Below are 25,378 nucleotides of genomic sequence, written 5' to 3' on the forward strand. Positions count from 1 at the left end.
TGCAGTCCCCTCTCCTCCTCCTGCCCCTCAGCCCCATCTGTCTATCTGAAAATGGCAAGTGCAGCAGCAATTTTTCAAGCGATCTTTAGGATTCAATCCTGCCCTGGCAGGCTGGCTGGAAAAATGGTGCAGCAGTCAGCCTTTAATCTTTGCCAAGCAGTCTTGAGTGACTAGCCAGATTCCCTTCATGGCTCCCATGAATGTGCTGGAAGATGTATGGGCCTCATGTGCCAGGACACAGGCCATGACTGGAAGGGTTTTCCTTTCTTCTAAAAAGGGATGGGCTGGCCCATAAACCATTTCTTTCGCCAGCTGTCAGATCCTGTTCTGCATCAGTAGGATTCTTTGGAAGGTAGTAAACAAGACACCATCCCTGCTTCTGTTGGTTCAGGCATTGGGCCTTGCTATCCTGCCTTATTGTTTATTCTATAATACGTAAAAATGAGAGCAAGGTGGTTGAGATTCAGACTGGATAAGATGTGTTTGATTTTGGGGAAGGCATGGTAAGGATAACAGTTGCTGGTTGTATTGAGGGTGCATGTCCACTTTTGGTTGTTTGAATTGTCTGTTCAGTTTCCCAGATGCTAATAGATGAGCAGAAGCTGTGGTAGCAAGGAGAGTTTTCTACCTCCATCTTGCCAAGTGTGAGCTGACCTGACATGGCCTGTGGCATTGTCACTGGAGGTTTTGGTAGTGGCAATGCACTGTGCTTGAAGCAACATCTTCAAATGTGTTAAGAAACTGCAGCAGACCATGACGGCTTGATAGGTAAGCAATAGCTTCAGAGAGGTAGCCGAGTTAGTCTGTAACTGGAAAAACTTTAATAGTCTTGCAGCACCTCAGAGACTAAAAATACGTGAAGATGGTAGCATGAGCTTTCATGGGCACAACCCACTTCTTCAGAGGAATTGGTAAGCAATGTTTCTCTCTAGGAGCAGATGATATTAGTATTGTAAGATTTGTACTAGTTGCCTCTTGATTTCCAGATGGAGTTATTCAGGGATACATTTGTTGGTCAAGAGAAATGTGCCCATCTTTGAGACCTTTGGTTGGAATGCAGCCCCAAGTAATTTGATCCAAGGCAGGAAGAGATGATTACAGAAAGAGCTGTTAAAGGTATGAAGAGAGGAGGAAAGTTAGATATTTGCTTCTAAATGTCATTTAAATTTAAAGGCAAGGAAGAGAAGTTAGTGCGGGGGAGTAAAAGGGTTTGCCTGAGTAAAACCTGAATAAAAGCCTCTCAGATTCGGCCTAAAGTATGCAAATAAATTGATTTCCTAGGGGCTCAAAATAATTTAGTTGCCCAGACTTTCCACTGAATCAATGAAATCACTTTGTGCTAGAGTTCACTAGTTCATATGCCCTCTCTACGCTTTCCTAGCAGCTGGTCATTAAATAGCTACATTCAGGCTGTGAATCTCTCTATTCAAGACCTAGGTTGGCCCCTTGGAGGAAACTGCTGAACGAGGCTTTTGATTGGAAGGAAGGGATTTTATGCTTTAATTTTTATCCCTTTTGTGACTTAGGGCTCTCTCTGGTGCACATGAAGAAGCTTTTCTTCTCGTGTCCTGGGACAGGATTTTTGCTATTGTCCCCAAAGTCTACTGACGGTTGACAGGTTTCTAGAGCAGCTTGGCATGGTGCCATTGCTTGTGTAGCCTGAGACTGGTGAAATGTAGGCAAGCCCAGAATTCTGTTAGGAAAGCCAGAGTATCTAGTCAGGTCATTTTCTCCTTTAATTAACTTCCAGCACTTAACAAAACCCTGAGAGGCTGTTGCAGCAGCAATACCCTTTCAGAAATGGTTAATTCATTGGCCTCTGTCCTCTTGTTTTGATTTTAAAAGGTGGGATTTTTCCAGTGAAGGGCAAGATCTTACCAATGCTTTTTAGGCAAGAGGCTGTTGTAGACCTATCTAGCTAGAAGTCATAAAGGAGAACAACTAAGTAACCCATTTGAAGACCCTAAGCATCTAGAAGACTCATGAGAAACATGTTGAAGTACCAAGAGCATCTGCGTTCTTTACCACTGGTGACTGCGCATGCATTTGTATTTACTTTTTTCCCTAGTGCTCAACTAATCTGCTAAATTAATGCAGTAAAGTAGTTTTTGCTGCAGCTAAATTTGAATTAGCCAAAACCTGTGTGTGATAGGGCTGCCCTTATTGGAGCAGTCTTTTAGCAGGCCACAGCGTGACAGGCACAGCTGCCTCAGTTTCCCTGCAGAGTCCCCAGTAATTCCATGCACGTTTATTGTTGAACACAGTTCAAAACAATCCATAATAAAAATCCCAAATATTTCATCTGTTTCTCGCCCCAGTGCAAACAGTCATTAAGTTCACCCAGTGTCTTGTGCCCTAATGCCCATATAACACAGCCCAGTGCCTTACCGTGGTTGGAATCTGTCAGTCCTGCCCTGTCCCTGTACCAGGACAGCTCCCTTATCCCTTTGAGCTGGAGTGCTACCCTGCTGTACCCAGCAGGACCTTACATTGCTTCTTGACTGGGGAATCTCCTCATCAAGCTGCCTCACTTCCTCTCTGGGTTCTGGCAAGATCACACATTGGCCTTCTTCACTGCTTCCCTGCTGTCAGCTCTCTAGCCCTTGCCATTGGCTCTCTAGCTTAGAGCTAGCAGGTATCTCTCCCTGATGTTTTTTCTGCCTTTGGCCCTCACACTTGGGCTCTCAGGCTTGGGGATGCCAGCCCAGCAAACACCTCTTGCTGTACTCCTTGTTTTCTGCCTCCTCCCAGATCCCAGACATACAGGCTCTGAAAACTTTTACCTGCCTTCTTCCTCACTTCCAGCCAGCTTTCACCTGCCATTTTCTGACTGGTCTTAATTCACCAGGTTTCTCACACTGGTCCTTTACCACCCTTAGGGGCTGCCCTATCCTCGTTAAGTGGCCAAATAGGCATGCCTATCCTGGCACAGAGAATTGGACCTACTTCATTTGGCCAGCTGCCCATGACACGACTACTAATGTAGTGTTATTTGTGTACCCTAGTGTTTACCGATGTACCCTGTGTTCTGCCAGGGGTTCCCTAAGCCCAGAGTGCAGCAAAACTGTGATATCTTTGCTTTGTTTGCTGCATGCTTACTTTTCTAATAATTCTGCTTCTTCAAGTGTGTGTGTGTGTGTGTGTGTGTGTGTGTGTTCGTGTTCGTTCCACATGCACGGTTGCTGAGAAGCTTTTTTTCCTAGCAGGATATCATAGGTTGGCAGGGGAGACCCCCCTACAGCAGTGCCAATATGGCTAGGTAAATAGCACTCTGCCAACCATTCCCTCCCTCAGTTCCTTCTTACTCCCAGTGACAGTTGTCCAAGCTAGCTTCTTTTGCCCTGAGTAAGCCTGCCTTCCCTAGCTTTTGTGTTGTAGATTCTTTCGGGTTTTAAGTGGTTAAGTTCACTGCAGGGATTCCCTGTGTCATCCTTTCCTCCTCCTTCCCCCCTGCATCTGGGGGCGTGGCATGCCTCTGCTCTCTGACCAGCAAGTCACCATTTGGATAAGGGTGCTAACTGTCCCTCCATCAGTGACAGATATCCTTCAGTGGTGGCTGGACCCTGTGAACGTGTGCCAAAGGGTACTGTTCTACTCCCCTCGGCCCACTTTGACATTGGTAGCCGGCATCTTGAGCTTCGGGTAGGGTGCACATTTGGGTCTCAGGACTCAGGGAGTCTGGTCGCAGACTGAATACGTGATGCACATCAACATAAAGGAAGTCAGGGCTGTGAAGTTGGCCTATGTGGCCTTTCTGAACAAGATCAAAGGGAAACATCTCGGTCCAGATGGACGACACCACAGTAATGTTTTACATCAACAGACAGGGTGGTGCTCGCTCTTCTCCCATGTGCAGGGAGGCGATATCGCTGTGGGAGTTTTGTGTGTGCAACAAGATGCACTTGCTGATGTATTATCTGCCAGGGTCCCGGAACTCTCTGGCAGACAACCTCAGCTGCTCGTTTCAAGCTCATAAGTGGTCTCTCAGGTGGGATATGGTGAAGTGGCTCTTCCAGGGATGGGGTCATCTCCATTTTGACCTCTTTGCCACGTGGTGGAACAGGAAGTGCCTGGCCTTCTGTTCCAACCTCAGCACCAGCAAGGACTCTCTTCTAGACAATGCCTTTCAAATTCACTGGTGGAGGGGCAGTGTTCCTCTAAGCAGCAGTGTTCCATCCATGAGTGGAATGAGTTTTGTCTTGTGCGCCAATAATGACGTCATGTGTGCTTGTTCGGACATATGACAGTGTGGCACCCACCAATGGCACTGCTCCCTGAGAGACTCTCCCAGCATAGAGACCCTGAGCCCTGCTCCCAGGTAACATCCTCCCACCTCATTGGGAGAAGGTGAGACATGTCTCCCCAGGAAGAAGCACTGTTCCTGGGACAGTCTTTGTGCAGGGCAGGGACTGCCCCAAGCTGATCCTTGCAGGGAGGGCTGCAAGTCCCGCCTGGGGCAGAGGGAAGCTGCTGCCTGTGCCATAGGTTTGAAGGGAGTGAGGTGCTGGGGGTGGGGCATTGACATGCGAGGAGTCGGGGGGGCAACAGAGGCTAGGGCACAGGGGGCTCTGAGGAGCAAAAGAGAGGTGTGGGGGGGAGAGAGATGCAGGAGCAACTGCACCACAGCTGGACTCTAGCTATGGGCAGCCACCAAGCTGCCAAACAGCCACTATGTTGCCCTGGCCACAGCTCCTGAGGAAGGGCTGGAGCTTGCCCCTGGAGGAGTCCTTCCCTGTGGAATATCTGCCCGCCACGCAGCCCCAGCCGCTGAAACAGCCCCATCTGCCAGAGCAGTCCCCCCCCCCCCCCCCGAACACAGCCCCAGCTGCCTTAGCAGCCCCCATCACGTGGCCCGGCTGCTGGAACAGCCCCGGCTGCTGGGACAGCCCCCCCACCATGTGGCCCCAGCCGCCAGAGCAGTCACCACGTGTTCCAGTCTGTAGCTCCAATCCTAAAGGGCTGGAGCTATGGTCAGGGCTGCATGGTGGCTGTCTGGCTGATCCCAGGGTAGGTGGCGTGGCGGGCAGCTTCCCCGTGAGCTGAGACTGGAGCTGGGGGCAGATTGCAGCCCCAGTCCAGCTCCAGCAGCTGCCAAGTGGCCCATCCTGGCCACAGCTTCAGCCCTGGGGTCAGGACCGCGTGCTTGCTGTCCAATTGCATGGTGCTGTCAAATTGCACCAACTCTGGCTCCAGCCTCAGCACATGGGGCAGCCACCCACCATGCAGCCCAGCCCGGAAACAGCTGGGCAGCAACCATGCAACCTTGTTTCCCCACTTTCCCACTGGGGCCGGCCACCAGCAGCTTACCTTCCTGGAAGGTGAGTGCTGTTGTGAGGCTCTGCTGAGATGGGCGGACTTCCAATTCTTCATGTTCATCCGTGCAGGTGCGCATCACAGAGGATACTTAGGGGACATGTCTCCTGTATGTATTTTCCCCATGTCCCTCTAATTCACAAGGTGCTAATCCAGGTTCGGGAAGACAGCATATATCTCATTTTGATAGCACCGGCCTGGCCCAGGCAGCAATGATATAAGCAGCTGTATCAACTGTCGGTGGCCCCTCCTATCCCCCATCCCTTACTCCTGGACCTATTGTCCCAGGATTGTGGCTCATTGCTGCACCTCAGCCTCCAGACTTTACACCTGACTGCCTGGAGGCTCTATGATTGAGAGCAATAGAGGACCAGAACTCACTCAGAGGGAGTGAGGGCAATCTTACTAGGTAGAAGGAAACCTTCCACATGGGTCACGAATGCATCCAAATGGAACAGGTTTTCCTTGTGTGCCCTGCAGCATGTGCCCAGCCACTGCAAGCTTTAACCCCACAAGGTAATCCTGAATAAGGGGAACCAAAGTACCAGGGGCTGGCCACGTCTTTCATTAAGGTTCATCTGCCCACAATATCGGCATTCCACCCAGGGTCAGGAGTGCATTCAGTATTTGTGGACCGCCTGGTGGGACAGTTCCTTAAGGGGTTATAGTATATCCTCATCTGAGGGACCCGGTGCCCCATTGGGACCTAAACCTGGTGTTGTCAAAGTTAATGGCTCCATTGTTCAAGCTGTTAGCTACTTGTTCCTTGTTGTATTTGTCTATGAAGGCTGTATTTTTAGTGGCCATTACTTCAGCCAGACGAGTTTCCAAACTAAAAGCGTTATTTTCGGAACCCCATTATACTGTTTTTTCTTTAAAGATCAGGTTCAATTGTGACCCCATCCTTCGTTCCTCCTGAAACTGGATTCCCATTTTCATGTGTCCCAAGACATTTTCCTGCTGGAGTTCTACCCTGTGTGCCTCCTTACCCCTCGGCGCAGGTCCCTAAATTCCCTGGATGTGAGGCATGCCTTAGCTTTTTACTGTGAGCGTACTAAGCCATTCAGGAAATCCAATCAATTATCCGTTGCGATAGCAGATAGGATGAAGGGACTACCTATCACCTCCCAGAGAATCCCCTCCTGGATCACTACATATATCTGTACTTGTTATGACTTGGCAAAAGTGCCAGTCCCTCAATTGTCTGCCCATTTGACCTGAGCACAGGTCTTGTCAATGGCCTTTCTTGTGCATGTTCCTGTCCAAAAAATTTGTCGAGCAGCCACGTGGTCCTCAGTCCACATGTTTACATCCCACCATGCCATCCAACATCAAGCTAGAGAGGACACTGCATTTAGAAGAGCTGTATTGCAGACTGGTGATCTCCGACCCCTCTGCCAGGTGGCAGTTTGGGAATCCAATTATGCAGCAGTCAGACCCCAGAACTCTAAGTGAAACACTGCTCTTCTGTAGCCCCAGTCACATAGGCCTCTTGAAGCAATGACAAACCCAGCCTAAAATGGGTTGTCCTCTCCATTTTACAGAGGGGGAAACTGAGGTGTTATGTGACCTCCATAAGTCTGCCACAGAGCTGGAATTAGCACCCAGCTGTTCCACTGTAGCCACCAGCTCATCCCAGTAAGATCAGGAGCTCATAATATTGCAGTCCCGAGTGCTGAAGTCAATGAGTGTAACCAGGAAACAGTGTGTCACTGTGCTTTCTGGTATTGAAAAGAACACATGCCATGCTGGGTGCAGGAGAGCAGACTTACTGTTCTTCTCTAGGGATGTTAAATATTGGCTAATTGAATAGTGAATTAACCTCATGAATTCCTATCGGTTACTTGACTATTCTATAGTCCCTGGGGGCTGAGGCCGGCAGCCCGTGCACTCTGGCTTCACTCCCAAGGAGCCCCCTGCCATGCCGCAATCTGTATCATAGGCAGCAGCGTGGGGTGCTAGGCAGGAGCTGGTCCGTGAGGGGAACCAGTTTAAAAACCAGTTCTCACAGACCTGCTGCCTGTCACCCCATGCTGCTGCCTCTGATATAGAGGCAGAAGTGCGAGGGGGCAGCAGCCCCTGTCCGGGGAGGGTGGTCTGAGCTCTTGGACTCAGCGTGAGCCAGAAATGAGCCGTGCTGTCTGCCCACCTGGCTCCTAATACACTTTAAATGAAGAGCTGCAGCAGGGGTAGGTCCCAGACCCTGCAAGAGCCAGGCTGCTGGCCAGCCTGCTAAAAAATTTATTGGCAAGGGGGGCGGGGGGAGGATGCTTGTAGTCTATAGCATTAACCAATAAGCTTTTGCTTATTGGTTAATCAAATACACTATTACATCCCTATTCTTCACTGTGATGATAGTGAAGGACCTTGACTACAAGGCTGTGCTGTAGGCAGTGAGAACCAAATTATTCCAATAATGGCTACACTCAAAATCTGTGAGAGAGTGTGTATTAAAAAGGAATTGCTTGCTTTTGGTCTAGAATTTAGTATTAATACAACAGGAGCAGCAGCAGCAGGAAAAACAACTGAACCCAAGAGCAAGTTGACAGATGGTTAGCTGCTTGTAAGATGGCACAGAGGGAAGGAGTTGGCAGGTACTGTCCAACCCCCAGCTGAAATCCCTGCACAGCTGAGATGCAACTTGCCCCATTTCCTAGTTGCTGTCAAGCGAGTAGAACGTGACTAAGTCTATCTCTTCCAGCAGCACAGGGGACCAAATGTACATGATCTCGTTGGAGATGGAAAGTTGATTACGTATGTTGACTTGGATCCCTGACAAGTAGGATTTAAGCCATGTGGGTCATCACTGTGTTAACAGCCCAGCTCAGCATGGAAGAGAGGAGGAGCTGGACTCTGCTTTAGTTACTATACCCTTCCATATACACAGAATTTTCAAAAAACAAGCAAGGGTGAAGCTGCATGAAGTGGAGCAGAAGGCATCTGATGAACTCCGGCCCTTCCATTCTTCTCTTGTTTCCTCTTCATTAAGTCAACTATTGGCTAGTAAAGCCAATGGAAAAAGTATTGGTAAAACATTCCCCTCCCTCCTCAAATAAGCTAATGTTTTTGCCTTCTGCTTTCTGATGACGCACCAATGGAAAGTAGTGATAAAGAGGGTGTGCGAATCTGTCTGATCTTTGTCTCTAATTTAGAGAGGGAAATGTGTTTGGGGGAAACCTTACTGGTTGCGGAAGCTGAGTGGGAGAAGCAGAATCAGTTGCATATTTTGGCACCCCGGCTGTTATAAAAGATTTTTTCAAAACTGTTTGTTGTAACCTGGATTATGGTCAAGATTTAATGGTCACTTTCTGTATCCCCAGAGTACAAGGTTGCTTGGAAGGAAAATATTAATTTCATAGCATGGAGTCAGAATCACAAACACCTGCACCATATTACATCTTTCTTTCCTTTTAGAACACACTTGCAAACCCAGTTTGAAAAGTGTTCTCAACTGATCTATCAGTAGTTGTGCTCTGATGTCAATCTCATCGGCTACGTCTACACTGGCCCCAAATTCCGGAAAAGGGATGCAAAGCAGCTAAGTCAGCATAGGGAAATCCGCGGGGGATTTAAATATCCCCCGCGGGATTTAAATAAACATGTCCGCCGCTTTTTTTCCGGCTTGGGGAAAAGCCGGAAAAAAAAGCGTCTAGACTGGTGCGATCCTCCGGAATAAAGCCCTTTTCCGGAGGATCTCTTATTCCTTTTGACTTGAAAGTAGGAATAAGAGATCCTCCGGAAAAGGGCTTTATTCCGGAGGATCGTGCCAGTCTAGATGCTTTTTTTCCGGCTTTTCCCCAAGCCGGAAAAAAAGCGGCGGACATGTTTATTTAAATCCCGCGGGGGATATTTAAATCCCCCGCCGATTTCCCTATGCTGACTTAGCTGCTTTGCATCCCTTTTCCGGAATTTGGGGCCAGTCTAGACGTAGCCATCCTGTCTTAAGTGGAGGTAAAGATTTTGACCATCATTTGAGGTCCCGTCTTGAGGTCCTGAGAGAATAAGGATTTGGTCTTTGTATTCTACTTTCTAAATGTACTACAAATGCAAAATGACACAGTCGGTGCTTAGATATTAAGATAATAGACACCTGGAAAACACTTCAGATTTTTTTTGTTAGTGTCCCAAACACCAACCAAAGTAGTAATGTCACCAAAGCCAACTTTTGATCTAAAGTAAAGCATGCATCTAGAACTGCTGCAACTAGGGATTCTCAGGAAAAGAGAATATTCCCAGGTATATTGTTACCCACAGTGCTGACTTCAAGATGTGGCAAAGGGGGCACTCTGGTACTGTGCTGTAACGGGCAGTCTGGGCACTGACTCGGAGATGTTCTGCATCCCTCCATAGCACTGACTACCACGGCATGAGACTCATCACCGAAGATAGCGCAGTTTTCAAGGTCTCCTCCATTGGTACCATCTCATCACTTGGCACTTAGCTTCAGGCCCAGGACCATACTATTCAAAGAGAAAAGACCACTGTACTGTTCCAGCATGCCAGAATCGACACCTCCATAGTTCTTGGATCAGGAGCTCATAGTGGTCTCCATGGCACCACATTCCTCACTCTTTGACACTGACCAGTCACTGGGTCAGGCTTTAGATCACCTGCCAATGTTGCCTGCTCTCTTGTCACACAGTGAGCCTGATGCAGACAAGCACAGGAGCAGGTTCTCATCTCAACACTCCTCTCCCACTCAGACGGCCTCCATGGCACTTGCACCATGCAAAGCCTCATCACACTTCCCAAGTCCAACAGTGGTATGGGCAACCATGGCCATACCCACCTCCATCTCACCCCATACAGTGGCCCCCATGGGACCCATGGCCAAATTTTAGGGAGTAGTATTCCTCCTTCCCCAACCCTGACACACCATTGAGATAAGCATTGACATCTCCATCTGCTCCGAGCATTCCTCCCACAGAAATTCAAGATGAGTATACTTAGGACAGAGATGACACCTTAGAGGTTCAGCCAATGGAAGCCTCCTCCACCTTACAGTTCCTCCTCAACACCAGATGAGATCATCGTACCTACAGCACCCTAACCTGCAGACAACCTGGAGCAATTTCAGGAATTATTCAAGAGACACCTCTTCAAGAGGTACAAGAGAAACAACACGAGTTGCTCCAAATCTTACAGCCTATGGTACCATCTAAGTTTGCACTGCCAATAGATAAAGCCACTATGGAGGCATCCGATGACATATGGCAGACACCGGCTTCTGTCACACCAACCAATAAGAAGGTTAATAGGAAACATTTTGTCCCCGCTAAGGACATGGACATTCTTTTCTCCCATCCTCAGTCCAACTCATTAGTTGTTGATGCGGTCTGCCACTGCAACAAACAACCTAGTTCAAGACAGCGCCACATGACAAAGATCATAAGACACTGGAGTTATTTGGCTGAAAAATATACTCTTTTGCCACACTACAGCTCAGAGTAGCCAATTACTCTGCCCTTTTGACTAATTGTAATTTCTCCACTTATGCTAATTTGGAAGAACTTTTGGAGCACCGCTTGGAACAGAAATGCCCTATTGTGAAGACTGTCGTAAAGAAGAGAGAGACTACAGCTTATACATCACTACAGTCTGTGCTCAATGTAGCAGACTCGCCTGCTCATGCAACCACACTGTCAGTGATTATGCAGCGAACATCTTGATTCAAGTCTTCAGAAATTCCCAAAGAGCTCCAAATTAAAGTGGAGGACTTGCCATTTGACAAGAGCAAACTCTTTTCCACCAAAACCAATGAGGTTTTGCACTACCCTTCATGTACTTGGCATGTGTACATCATCAGCCAAGTGTAGGCGCTCCATGACATCCCAAAGACCCCGGGAGATCACACTTGGTCATCCCCAACATTAGACATTTTGATTCCAATAGACCTAAATAGAGATCTCAGCAGAGGAAACCGCCTGAGGGCCAGTCTTCTGTGAACCAGGCCCCTAAACAACAGTTTTGAGGCTTTGGTTAAGAGTCTGCACAACCTCCCCCCACACACAGTGTTAGCTCAGTCCCATTTTATTTTTGTCCATGGTTTACACCTATGGGCTACCATAACAATGGATCGGTGGGTGCTGGAAGCCATACAAACAGGATATGGCATACCCTTCCTCTTTATGCCTCCTGACTTACCCCTTTCCCCATCCCTCTTCAGGGACCCTTCCCACAAGCACCTTCGACTGTAGGAAGCCAACCCACCTCCTATATACAGAGGCTTTGGAACTGGTCCCAAGCCCGTACTTCAGGAAGGGCTTCTATTCCAACTGATTCCTCACCAAGAAGAAGAGCGGAGGGATGGAGGCTTATCCTGGACCTTGTCAAGATCAGGTTGCCAATCTCCAGGACCAGATGGACCAGACTCCATTGCTGCAAATGGCATCCAGTCCAGGAAATTTGGCAACCCTCACTGCTCCAGACTGGGGTTACAGCTAGGGGCAGTGCAGAGTCCTCAGCCTGCAGCAGGACCCTGGAGCCATTGGGCTGCAGAGCTTATGGCAGGGTGAGCAGGCAGTGGGACCTTGAGGGCCAGCAGAATTTGTGAGGTCAGTGGGTGATGGAACCTTGAGGGCTGGCAGGACCAGCGTGATCCTGGGGATTTGGCAAAACCTGAGGCAGCAGAACCCCAGGGAGCCAGCAAAGCATGTGGGGCCAGCAGAATGCAGGGACGTGGGTGCGAAACCTGGAGGTTCTGAAGCACCCCCCCCCCACACACACACACACACACTTCCAGCCTATGTCTGCAAATGTAATCCATTGAATTTAAAGCAATGGAGTAGCTGACAAAGACACAAAGCAGCCACACAGAGTACAGAGAAAGGATTATCTCAGACAGAAACATCTCTGGAAAGCTTAAAAATAATCTTGGGCTGGGCTACCAACTGCCATCAGAAAGTGTCTTTGCTTAAAGGCTAGCAGTTTATTCATCATTGGGTCAGAAACCGATCCGAGGACTACCTGGAAGTGCTTTGCAGAGTGCAGTGAGAGAACCCCTGACTTATCAAGCCCAGATTTTTCACTGCCTTGCTTGTCTGTAGAACTGTTTGTGTTTGTGATGCCCTGAGAAAGGGCCGGTCACTTTGAAAGGTGGTTTCTATTTTATATCCCAAATGGGCAAACGTAGAAATAGAATTACCTTTTGGGGGACTATCTCTTTCTCTCTGTACAAAAAACCCTCAGAAGAATGAATCCGTTTGCCCAAAAGTATTCTATTCATTTTCTTCTCATCAAATACAAAACAAGCAAATACTATCTTAAGTGTAATAAGGCAACAATTTTCACACATAGGAGCCTAAACTCAGAGCTTGTTTACACAGACAATTAGTTTATGGCAAACTGAGGTACAAATCTTTCCTGCACGATCTGTTATGGACTGCCTGGGTACGTCTACACTGCATGGCTCCATCGACGGATTTAGATTTGTTTATTGGGCAAAGGGAAATGAAGCGGCAATTTAAATAATTGCGGCTTCATTTAAATTTACATGGCTGCCGCGCTGAGCCGACAAACAGCTGATGAGCTGTTTGTCGGCTCAGCGCGCTAGTCTGGTAAACCTCATCCCATGAGGAATATCGGGGCTGCCGACAAAGGGCTTTGATGTCAGCAGGGGAGCGTCCAGACTAGCGCGCTGAGCGGACAAACAGCTGATCAGCTGTTTGTTGGCTCAGTGTGGCAGCCATATAAATTTAAATGAAGCGGCAATTATTTAAATCGCTGCTTCATTTCCTTTTGCCTACAACCCTCATCTACATGGCTCCATCAATGGAGCCATGTAGTCTAGACAAAGCCCCTGTGTGCAGCTGCTGATCTTTATTAATAATTAGGATAAAAGTGCATTCATGAATTATTAATGCACGTCAGCAGGATGCACAGAGACAGTTAGGCTACGTCTAGACAACAGGCTTCTTTCAGAAGAAGCTTTTTTCGGAAGAGATCACCCAAAACAAACTTCTTCTGAAAGAGAGCGTCCACAATGCAAAAGTGTATCAAAAAAGCAATCTGATTTTTTGAAAGAGAATGTCCATATTGAATGGACATTCTCTCACATGTAAGCTGATTGCTATGGCTGGAATGGCCACCAGGGCATCTGTGTTTTTCCTCTTCTTCCGAAAGAACTCCCTCTTCCCCATCCACACACGCCTTTCTGTGAAAGAGCACTTTCGGAAAAAGGCTTCTTCCTCATAGAATGAGGATTACCAATGTCGGAAATTGGAAGCTCTGTTCTTTTGATTTTTCTTGCGGAAGAACACAATTGCAGAGTGGACGTTCCTCAAGTTTTGTCAGAAAAACGGCCATTTTGCCAACAAAACTCTGTAGTGTAGACATACTCTTTGTCTGCAGCAGGCTAGTGTGGGGTAGATTGATACTCCAGCTTGCTGCCAACTAAAAGTTAGCCTTAGTCAAGCTGAAGAACTGGTCTACATGATGTCTACACTAGATCCCTTGCCACAATGCAAGTGCACCAATGAGGTTCCACTGTGCTCCATGCTGCTCTGTGCTGACACGAGAGAGCTTTATGCTGTTATTGGAGCTGGTGTTGTTATATTAAGTGGTGGTAGCAGCTCTCCACACCAACCTAGTGCTGTGCATGCTACCACTTATGCCAACAAAACTGATGTCACTTAGAGGTTTTTTTTTTTCCCATCCTTGAGCAACATACATTTTGCTGACAGAGGGGTAGCCCTTTTCCAAATCAGGCCACTTAGGCCATGTCTTCAGTGAGTATCTGTTTACTCCAGTGGGAGCTATTGGGTGGTCAGTACTTTATAAAATAGAGCAACTACATAAATAGCCTAACTTATATTTTTGAAACGCTTGTTTTAAAATGCCAGGCGGGGTAGTGCTTCGGCGTTTGATAGCATGTCTTGAGCAAAACTTGAAGCTTATTTTGAGGTACACCATGGATGACAAATTATGCTCCAGTATGGGCAAATCCTCAGCTGATATAAATCAGATTTGAATAGAGCTACACTGATCTACAGTAGCTGTCAATCAGACTGTACTGTTCAACTTACGTTTTATTAATTCACCAGGGTACAACATGCCATCCACAAATGGCTAATCTATCTGGTCCCCATAACCAATACACATAGTGTCAAATTCTGAGTCTCTCCCCAAATGGTGAACAGTGTATTTGAAATTGCACATTTCTACAGGGGTATATCTAAACTACATGGCTCCATCGAAGGAGCCATGTAGATTAGGCTGATAGGCAAAGAGAAATTAAGCCACGATTTAAATAATCGCGGCTTCATTTAAATTTAAATGGCTGCCGCGCTGAGCCGACAGCTGATATGAAAGCCCTTTATCGACCTCCCCGTTATGCCTTGTAGGATGAGGTTTACCGGGGAGGTCGATAAACGGCTTTCATGTCGGCAGGGGAACGTCCAGACTGCCCCGATCTGCCGACAAACAGCTGATCGGCAAAGTGGGGCAGCCATTTAAATTTAAATAAAGCCACGATTACTTAAATCATGACTTCATTTCCCTTTGCCGAACAAACAAATCTACAGAGCCATGTAGTCTAGACGTACCCCAGTAGAAAACTATTCCCACTTCACCACCAGGATTTGTCGACACATGATCAATTGCTAGTGGAATTAATTGCATCTGCCAATAATGCAAGTGTATTTTCAGAGACCCTTTGAAAATGTAGTTCCTAATATCAGCACATAAAAAATGTGCATCTACTTTTTTTTAAAAAAATTCCCTGCATTGCACAGTGATGTTCTGTTTTTTTTATCTCCCTCATTGTAAATCTCCTCTTCCAATGTTTATTTCCTAAAACTTTACTCACCACTCCTATATATTGATTATATAAATTCAACCTTTAATACTTCCTCTTCCAGATTACTCTTATGCTGTGCAGAAATTCTCTCAGACGCTACAGTCCTTTCAGTTTGACTTTATTGGGGACACACTAACAGATGATGAGATCAATATTGGTAAGTTCTTTTCCTTTCAGTACATATTTGCAGCTACTTAGAAAAAATTATCTTCGTTTTACTGTCAGACTGCATAGCTGAGTCCAGCATTGACTACTGTATTCTTGTCCTTAAACAGAACCAGGAGTTGTATTTCCAAGATGCAATTCGGTTCATAGTACACGGGTCTGTTATAGTTGCAGTCACACATGAAGCTTATAACACATTTAATAAATCTTCAAGTCTTAATGTTTAGAGTCTGATTCACAGCACTGTAGGTTGATTTTTACAGCTTTAATCCTCCTCCTTATTGCCAGAGATTGGAAATGACTTGCAGTAATCCAGCAGGGAGGCTCTCCATTGCAGTGAGTACCCTGTAGGGGTATGTATATGCTGAGGCTCTATTTTGGGATACTTCTGCTATTCTGTGTCTTGACAGCATGCCCATTATTTCAAAATATCCTCTTTTGAAATAACAGGTGCGCTATTCTGACGTCCCTGTAAACCTTGTTCCAGTGCCAAATTACTAAATAAGTTATTTTGAAATTAATTAGAAATAAGCGACGCAATTTGCGTAGCTCATGTCGAGCTAAGGGTGCAGGTTAGACACACTCTCGGTCCTCTTCAATGTGTTATGGCACGTTGTCTTAGAACAAGCCTATACTATAGGGGAAGGTTGGCTTAAGGTACGCAATTTCGGCTACATAAAAAACATAGCTGGAGTTGACATACCTTAAACTGAGCTTCAGTGCCATCCTCCCAGCGGGCGGTCGATGGGAGAAACACTTCTGTCAACTTCCCGTACTTCTTTCATGGTGTAAGAATGCCAGCGTCAACAGTGGCACCCTCAGCTTTCGATCTAGTGGGTGTTTACTAGACTAGCTACATTGAACGCTGGAATATCGACCGCCTCAGTGTCAATCTTCCTACAAGTGAAGACGTGGCCTTACTCCCACTCTTTATCAGGGCCAGATAGTGGGATTCAGAGCACTTGGCTAGGTGTTCTGAACCAGGCAATCCAAATTTGCTATGGTTTAAAATACTGTATGTAATCCCCATGGTGAGCTCTAGGGAAGAAAATTAACATGCACTATTACATTGAAAAAGATGCTCAATGGTGTCCCTGAAGCTGCAGCTTTGTTGTGAATGACCAGCAGCATGCAGAGCTTCGCTGATCTCAACTCCTCTATTTCTCGCTCAGTTTCTATGTATTTTATTTTCCTGCCAAGCCAGTGAATTTATTGTCACTTATTCTGCTTGCTACATCTAGGGAGTTCAAAGTAATGGACTAAACTTCCTAAAAAAGGCATTTTTAGAACTAATCCAAGGGCAGATTAACCATCATTGTTGCACTAGCAATTTTGAGGTCTGGGAACTGTTGTTATGGTGAAAACAATACCCGAGGGCTCCTAAAATGTGCAGGGATTCCTTAGCTGTGCAGGAAAACTCAGCAGACTATAGGAAATAGGATAGTGCTGCCTATGAAAGTTCTCTTGGATGACTCATGCACAATTTCTGATCCCAGAGCCTGATCCTCGAAAATACTGAGAACCTCCACTCCCACTGGTGTCTTGGAAGTTGAAGGTGTTCAGCACGTGCAGGACTGGGTGCATAGAGAGGACAATAGCTAGCCTATTAATACAGATTCACATTATTGTTTAACTGTGCCCAGAAGTGTGACAGTGTTAGTGTTGAGAGGGACTCAATGAACCAGCATGGGGAGAGGAGGAGGGAAAGAGGAAGGGAAGGAAGGACAGATAGAAAGGCTGGCTTTTTATAAGTACTTTGCAGCGATTGTGGTTTGCCCTTCTGGATCTGATTTCTCTCAGCATAAAGATTCTAGGTGAAATCTGCTGAGAGAGTCAGAATCCGACTATAATGGAAAAAGAGGTATTGAATTTCCAAGCTCATGTGATGCTGGATAATGGAGAGGAAAACTGCATATAAATCAGTCCTACTGGGAATGGAAAGATCTGAGGCAAAGAGCAATCCAAGAAGCAAGTGTCTCTTTCCTGTTAATCCAAAAGACATTTCCAGCTCTTTAGCCCAGTCTGAATGTGTAGCCTGTCTCCCCACCACTCTGGAGCGGTTATGGGGGGAAGAAAACAGAGCCTCTTCATCAGTTAGTTTGGGGAGGTTTGTACTGCTGCTGCAACTGCTCAGTGCAGCACCTGTTCTGTGGATAAGGAGAGCTTCAGTCTCCGGAGTTGTAAGGCTGGCATCTTTCCCCAGCACTAGGTGCCCTGTGACAGTAAAATATTTATTCTGGGTTGTTTGGAGGACGAGGACTATCAAGAATTACATACTCTGTATAAGATGTTTGCAAACAGATTGAAGAAAGAAGAGACTATGGTCGGATCTTGGGCCATGCAAATTTAAACAATACCAAATAGTTTTTCAGTTGTGAACCAAGAAAGATATCTTTTACAAAGATCTTCATGCTGAGCAATCAGCATGGTTGGTATTTCTTTTTTCCACACCAGTTCCTTCAGTCACTCCCTGACTTGAGACAAATTTTCAGGCCTTCTTCACATGCCACAAAGCAGCAAAAAGGGCACAAATCTGATTTTTAAAAAATTTGCAGGTGGCCTTCAAACAGTTCAAGTGGTCCTATTCTTCCTGACATTAAGTAAATTATATGGGTAACTCCAGTTATTGCCTTGGGAAATGTAGTATAAATCCTCCCTGTGCAGCAATGGAAGAACAACTCCTTGAGGATTTTAGATGCTCGTGTTGTGCCCACAACTTTAGGCATCTATGGAATTTTTCTGCAGCGATGACAACTCCCACCCTGGCCCTAGTGCCCATTTTCCCTGAACCTAACCCCTTGAAACCTAAAGATACTTCAGAGTTTATATAGCTAATACCGACCATGTCGAACATTAGAAGGGCTCAGCTCCTAGGCTAGTAGTATATGATGGCTAGGTGTTTAGGAATTTAAAGGTGTCTCTTTTGGGGGAGAACTTGGAATCACTGGGTTATAATGAGAAGGTGCTGTTTTGGTGACAACAGTGGAATTAGTACATCACAAGTTGGTGGTTTTTCTTTTTTCACCTGTCTCAGCAATTGTACACAAATCCAGCCTCAATACCTAACAACCACTGATTTGCTGTGCAGCTGTTGCTACAGCTAGTTTTTTAACAAAAGAATTCACAAGCTTCCCTTCTTCATTATTTGGCACATTGCTAAAGGTGTTCTAAATCAGTGTTAACACAGTCCAGTTTTTAGAACTATTTTCTCTGATGCTCTTCCTTCTAAGAGCTCTGACTTTTTTTCTAATAATTTCTTTAATGGATTAATTTTGCAATTGGCTCAGCTAGGGTTAGTTGGCTACATATATACTCTTCTGAAATTAAAGGGCTTGGACTGTAAACAAACCTGGGGTCCTCTCCACAGGGCTCTGTGAAGTACTCCATGCCCATCATGGTGTGCTTGACCATTTCCTGTGGGTGATAAGGCAAGATTTTTCACACATCCTCCACTTGCTTGTTCTAGCACTCGAGGAAAAGGAATCCAGCTGAAGGACATGTAGCGCCCCCTCTCCACCTGGTTACCTTCTTTAATGCCAATCTGCTTACAGGTTTTGATGGATAGGTCTGGTTTCTTCTGGATCCCACCACCCGCTCAACTTTATTTTTTCCGATGGATTTATTTGGCGGTGCCTCCACCCCCCTCACTCCTTCTTGGCAGGGTCATCAGGGCAGCTTGGGAGGAAAATTCTAGCCCAGGGGAATCCCCACTCACTTGCCAGATAGTTGGAGACTCCCAGAAAATAACACAAACACATACACTATATTAAACACAATTATATTAAACAGGAGACAAATATAACAGAACAGGGTAAAACACTATTTTTAGGGTCACCGGTGCCCAGCAACTGTAAGATTAGTGTCCCATTGGTACGCGTACTTTGTTGTGGCCCTTGATGACTTATGACCACAAATTTCTTCTCTGCAGAGGTTTAGCAGTGAGGGTGACTGGGTCCAGTACAGCCCAAAGGACTCAAGTGGTAAATCCCTCCATAGGTTTAAGATGCAGCAGGTTATAAAATCATCAAACAAATTCCCTGACTTACTAACTAAAAGATGGTGCACTCACACACTCCATGAATGAGGCTCAGGTTCAGAGAGGACTCAGTCACTGCAAAGGGGCTGCTCTCTTCTGGCAGGGATCCTCTTCAGGCAGGAATCAGGCTACTTCGGTCCCAGGATTTCCCCTCACCACAAAGGAGCACAAGGGGTGCGCGCGCGCGCGCGCACACACACACACACACACACACACACACACACACACACACACACACACACACACACCACCACCACCAGCGCGCGCGCGCGCACACACACACACACACACACACACACCCACCACCACCACCACCACCACCACCACACCCCCCCCCCAGCAGCCCTGAACCAGCAGACAGAGCAGAGCTGACCCACGGTGACTGGTCACACCCAGGGAGCTGGAGAGCCAACTCAGCCTGGCTGGGGAAGCCTCCCAGCAAACTTCATAAACTGGGAATCAACAGTGGAGAAATAAAACCCAGCTGAGGGATCCTGCCTTCAGGTACCTAGAGGCTAGTTCTCAGGGGGAACCCTGCATGCAGGCCTGAGGCTTACTAGCTCCCACACAGCCAGTCCTCCCCTTGTCCTGGCTGGCTCCAGACTCCCCCAACAATGGCTCCTCCTTCCCCCCTTCAACTCTCTGGGAGGGGCCTCTCACTCCCTATGGGCTGCCAGGCAGGCTCTGGGGAGCCAAGACAAACTCAGAGTGCCTCTCCCTGAGCTGCCAGCAGACAGAGCCCTAGGAATCTAGGTAATATCTTTGGGGGTTACAGACAAATAAGACCAAACCCAGAGGATTTCAAGGCACTGGCACATAGTGCTGATTCCTTTACTTTCGTTGCCATCATAACCTTCCCCAGTAACCCGGCTTGCTCTTTAGCTAGCCACCTGTGATGCTTCCAGAAGAGTCAGGTTTTTCTTGGGGAGAAGACATGGAGCAGAAGTTCCAAAGTAATTTATACTAGCAATTGCAGTAGTTTAGGAAGGAAACTTAGCACCTTTGGCAGCTGATCTCCAACTCCAACCTCCCCACCTGGCTGTATGCCCCTCTCCCAAATCTCATGGGCCCTGATAGTGCAGTTATACTGTGTGGTGGGGGGTGGGGAGAATTATCTTGCGTAGGCATAGGAATTGTTGGAGTGGAGCATGCCTGCCTTCTATCTGTCATTCCCCTTAACAGTAGAAATGGACATTTCAACTTTTCTCTTAACTTTTCCCATCCCTTTCCCATCCGTTGCATATAATGGAAAGGGGGTAGGAAAAGTGGGAGAATATTTGTACTGTTGAGGGGAGTGGCATATAGCAGATAAGCATGCTCCACTGACTTTGCTTGGTTCCATATGTTCAGCTGCACTGGGCATGAAATATTTCTGCTTGATTTTCCTGTTCACTCTTTAGTTTCCTTGTTATTCTATAATTAACCAAATCAAACCTGCAGCAGCAGTTTTTCCAGTTCCTCTAAGACAAAGCTAATACATGCTGATTGCTTCTGTTATGTCACCTTAGTGACTTCTCACTTCTTACACTGTGTCTTTGCCTCCAGAATGTGGATGTTAAAATGATGAGATCTGTCTGTAATATGAGGGCGTGGCTTTGTTAGCATTAGCCATAAGAAATTATTATTAATATCACCTTCTTTTCCTCAAGGCCCAGGATTAGGGAGAAGTGGGGGAGAGTGTTCTTACTTACATTTTCTTTCCTTTTGGTCAAATAAACAAAGTTCCATAAAGGACAAATCTCCATGTTGTTCCTGCCATAATAGACCAGAGTCTGACAACAGGGAGCTGTATCCTGTCAAAGGACATCACTTGTTAACCTCTTCTGGTGATCCATGTAGCAGCGTTTATGTCAGTTGTGATCACATACTCTCTACCATGAATGATTAAACAGTTGGTCAATGCAGAGGGAATGGGTGGAGAGCCTTCAAAATGACAAAGATGCTGTGGAAGATTTTTGAGCTGGTTCAAAGGCCTCCATTGATGTGTAAAGCTTTCAAACTGCTACTTAAGCCTAAGAGGTAAATTTGGGGCATCGCTTTAGTGTATACAGTGAGTGAGAGAGAAGAAAAGCCTGTATTATATAGGATCTGGAAATAGCCAGCCTAGATGGGGTGTCAACCAATAAACCCCAGACATTTGTCTGGCTCTGCTTGGAGTGTTGTACTTAATTTGGCAAACAAGAACCTAAAATTCAAAACTAATTTGACCAGGATCTGCACTAATTAATTGTTTCTTTTTTCTTTCTTTCTCGTTATAGCTGAATCTTTTAAGGAATTTGCAGAGTTGCTCCAGGAGGTAGAACTTGAGAGATCAATGATGGTAAGGGGACCTACCCCACACACCTGCTGTGGGCTGGAACTCACAAAGTTGCTCATAACAAACACCTGGCTTCATTGAAATTCTCTGTTTAATGTCAAAACTTGATTTTGTTAACAAATCCTTCCTCAGCCCCTATAGTATGACAGTGACTGTACCTATTTGTACCTTAGGCATAAGTGTACTACACAAAAGAATGGACATTACTGTTAGAAATCAGTGGCCAGGTAGGACAGTATTGTCATGTTGCACATTGGGGCCATGCAGAAATTCAGAGTAATAATGGGAAATAGAACTTTGTATCATCCTGTTCCAGAAAAGCACTGGCCCTCATGCTTGAGCTCAAGGGATCACTTTCAGCTGTTTGAAATATAGGGTCTATGATACAGCTGCTGTTTTACAACATTTTATATATTCGCGCACACAAGCTCGTTCATTACATAATATAGGCGGCCCCCTGCTTGAGACGCGATCGGTTGCTGGGGAAGCGTTGCAAGTTGGGGGTGTCGTAACTCGAACCCACATTTACAATAGACATTCTACACCATCATAAATGCGGGCCAAGGACGTAAGTTGGGTTTTTTTGGCCCCTTCCGCATTTACAAAAATGATTGTATGGGGGGGAGGGGTCGCAGCATGGGCGTTTGCAAGTGTGACTAAACTGTCATCAAACAACTAGACACGTGAAGAACATACGATGGGGAGGGGAAGAGGCTGGATCCAGCCCACCAAGCCGCTGGATCCAGCCCATGGCAGCCTCGCTGGCACACTTAATAGCCAGCAACTACAGCCGCTTTAAACAGCAGACTGCTAATTGCTATGCAGTCTGGGAAGTGAGGAGAAAGCTTTGCGTGCCTGTTCCCACCCTCCCTAGCAAAATCCCCCAGCACCCTTTGGCCAATTTCTGGCCAATAGGAGATGAGAAATTTTGCTGAAATTTTTCACACTCTGCTTGGTGGCATAGAAGGTTGTAAAATATGAAGTAACGTGCATTTCTGTTTTTTCATAAGGGAGTAGTTGTCCTCCTGTCTCCTGACATGATGCTCCAGCAGGGTGATTCACTCCCTTCTGTCTCTCATCACATCAGGGGTGGCCCATCCATATAGGTGAACTAGGCGGTCGCCTAGGGCACCAAGTTAAATGGGGCGCCAAATTCAAGTGCAATATCATTGAGGGGTTTGGAGGTGGGGGCGCCGATTGCATGGTTCACTTAGAGCGCCAGTTGCTGGCAGCTAGGCTAGGGCCACCCCTGCATCACATTATATGCCTTTGTCTCTAGAACTTGTTGATGATTTATTGACAGTTGGCTCCCTAAGTCACACTTATTCCAGGAAAAACATGAATGTTAGAATCAGTGGAAGCCTTTCACATTATGCCAGGAATTCACCATTTGGCTCTGCGCCTCGTGCCCCAATACAGTAATGAAAGAACTCCTCCCCGGCCATCTGGCTGAACTAGAGGGTTAGGGACAGCCATACCTCAAGGGGTGCCAAGACTCTGCTTTCTGTGGCCTTATAGGTTGGCAGGGTCTGAGTAATGATGATAAAGAACTAGCAATAGACTGAAAGAAGACAATAAGAATTTTGTGTATTTCAACGAAGGAATAGCAGCCAGGTGCCATAGGATTACTCATTATCTTTATCTTATGTGGAGGGATGGAATCCTGAGACCTGCCAAAACTGCATCAGCTGGAGAGTTTTCAGATTTACAGATGCCATTTGAAAAGTTTTCTTGATCTTTTTCAGTCCTTGATGCATTATTTATCAAGACCAGTTTTTACAATATCCCATTCATTTTAAAAAAAAATCTATAATCTGTATAGGTCACTGTCCTCTCATACTGTATTCTGTGTGCAGTTACCAATTAACTGATGCCTCGGCAAAGCTTTAACAGTTCTGTGAGCCTCACCCTCCCTTCCCCACCTTAGCCAAGCAACAGAATTACTCCTTAGTGGATAGGGTTGAATTGGGGACAGTGACACTTGGTAGAATATAATTTCCCATCTAGGACTGCAAGAAAACAGTCACAGAATGTGCACGAAGAGGATATTCTTTCATGAAAATAATGAGTCATAACGTTTTAGAGCAGCTTATGTTAATCATAATGCCTTTGTCCCGAAGAAATCTGTGACAAGACTTTGGGATTAGTTTTGCTGAATGGACAACTACTTTCATGCTCCTTTGGACAGTGCCTCATCAAAAGGAATGTCCCTAATATTATTTGAGAGCCACATATAAAATCTGTTCTTCTCTCTACATTTGTTTATTGTAGTCAGAAATGCTGGTTCTGAAAACTGAGTTTTTTGGAAAGTGTCATGTCATGCATATGACACAAACTTTTTGCTCTTCCTTCTGCCCTTTCAACATGCTATTTTGGTTAATGCTGTGGCCATGGGGAACAATTATCACCTACGTGGGCCTTCCTGGGATGAGATCTAGGACACAAATTACTATGGGTGACTAGGTTTGAAAAATGGATCATTTCAGGTCTGATGCAGTCACTCCCTAGGAATGTCATCTTTCCTGTTTGCTTAGAAATATTGGCAATGGAACATTTTTTTTGGCTCTGGAATCATATTAATCTGTTCACATGTCCATCATATTCAGGAATCATCATTTAATGCTTCCATTGCAAAAAGGATAGATGCTATAATGCTCCAACAGGGCTGGAGCAACAATGGAGTGGTGTTGTAGTAAGGATGACACAGGTTGCGAACTGTCCAAGAACAGATACCAGGGAGAAGCTGCCACAGAGGGATGTGCTTCTTCTACCTTGATTCTCCCTGCTAGATTGGAATTATATAATTATATTGATTCCTGCCCAAAGATTGACCCAACCTGTTCTGACTCTGCAAACACCAGCATGGATGATTCATGCACCATATAATCTGCTTCCTGCTTTTGGTATTTTCTTTCTCCCTGAGAAAAGTAAACAAACAGCCTTGCCTTCTTCAGAATGCTTCTAGTTTGTATTTGCAGAACAGTAGGCATTCCTGTCAGCACAACCTGTGTGGAGGTATGGTCATCAGCTAGTCCATATGCTAGAGGACCTGTCATTATTTTTTGAGGTCCCCCATAATTCTTCAAAAATCCTAAATTATGGTTACCAGATAGCAAGTGTGAAAATGGGGACACTTTTTTTTTTCTGGAGTGGTGGGGCTATAGTTGTGTGTATAAGACACAACCCCTAATATTGGAATGGTCCCAATAATATCGGGACATCTGGACATCCTGTCCTGCTTTGTGGGGATTCTCTTTCCAGCTAAGGAGCTTGGGTGTCTAGCAAAGTAGTGATCAAAGAGGCATTGTTTAGGAAAAACAAAGAATCATTGACGTGAAGGACTGGGAGGGAATATGAAAAGTCATCAAGTCCAGCCCTCTGTCACTGAGGCAGGACCAGGTAAACGTAGAGCATCCTTGACAGGTGTTTGTCCAACCTGTTCTTAAAAACCTCCAGTGCTGGGGATTGTACAACCTCTTTTGTAAATGTATTCCAGAAGTGAACTATCCATATAATTCTTTTTTTCCCCCAATATCTAACTTTAAACCTACTATTTGAGTACAGTCTTTCAACCAGTTGTGGACCCACCCTATAGTAATTTCCTTATAACAATGTAATGTGGGACTGTGTCAAAACCCTTACTAAAATCAAGATGGAACATGTCTTTCTCCTGATTTACTAGGAGAAATAGCCCAGTCAAAGTAGGCAATTAGGCTGGTTTGGCATAATTTTGTTCTTGATAAATTCATGT

General features: G+C 45.9%; 1 protein-coding gene across 4 annotated transcripts in view; it reads left to right on the plus strand.

Moving 5' to 3' along the window:
• Nucleotides 1-25,378, plus strand: part of OPHN1 (oligophrenin 1) — a 138,664-nt gene that overhangs the window by 47,559 nt on the left and 65,727 nt on the right. For all 4 annotated transcript variants that reach the window (XM_025185727.2, XM_075940818.1, XM_025185726.2 and 1 more), the window contains 2 exons: nt 15,171-15,266; nt 21,569-21,630. In XM_025185727.2, coding sequence (XP_025041512.2) covers nt 15,171-15,266; nt 21,569-21,630 — 158 coding nt within the window. The remainder of the gene's footprint in view (nt 1-15,170; nt 15,267-21,568; nt 21,631-25,378) is intronic.

This window comes from Pelodiscus sinensis, chromosome 13, assembly GCF_049634645.1.
Source record: "Pelodiscus sinensis isolate JC-2024 chromosome 13, ASM4963464v1, whole genome shotgun sequence".
NCBI classification, from domain to species: Eukaryota; Metazoa; Chordata; order Testudines; family Trionychidae; genus Pelodiscus; species Pelodiscus sinensis.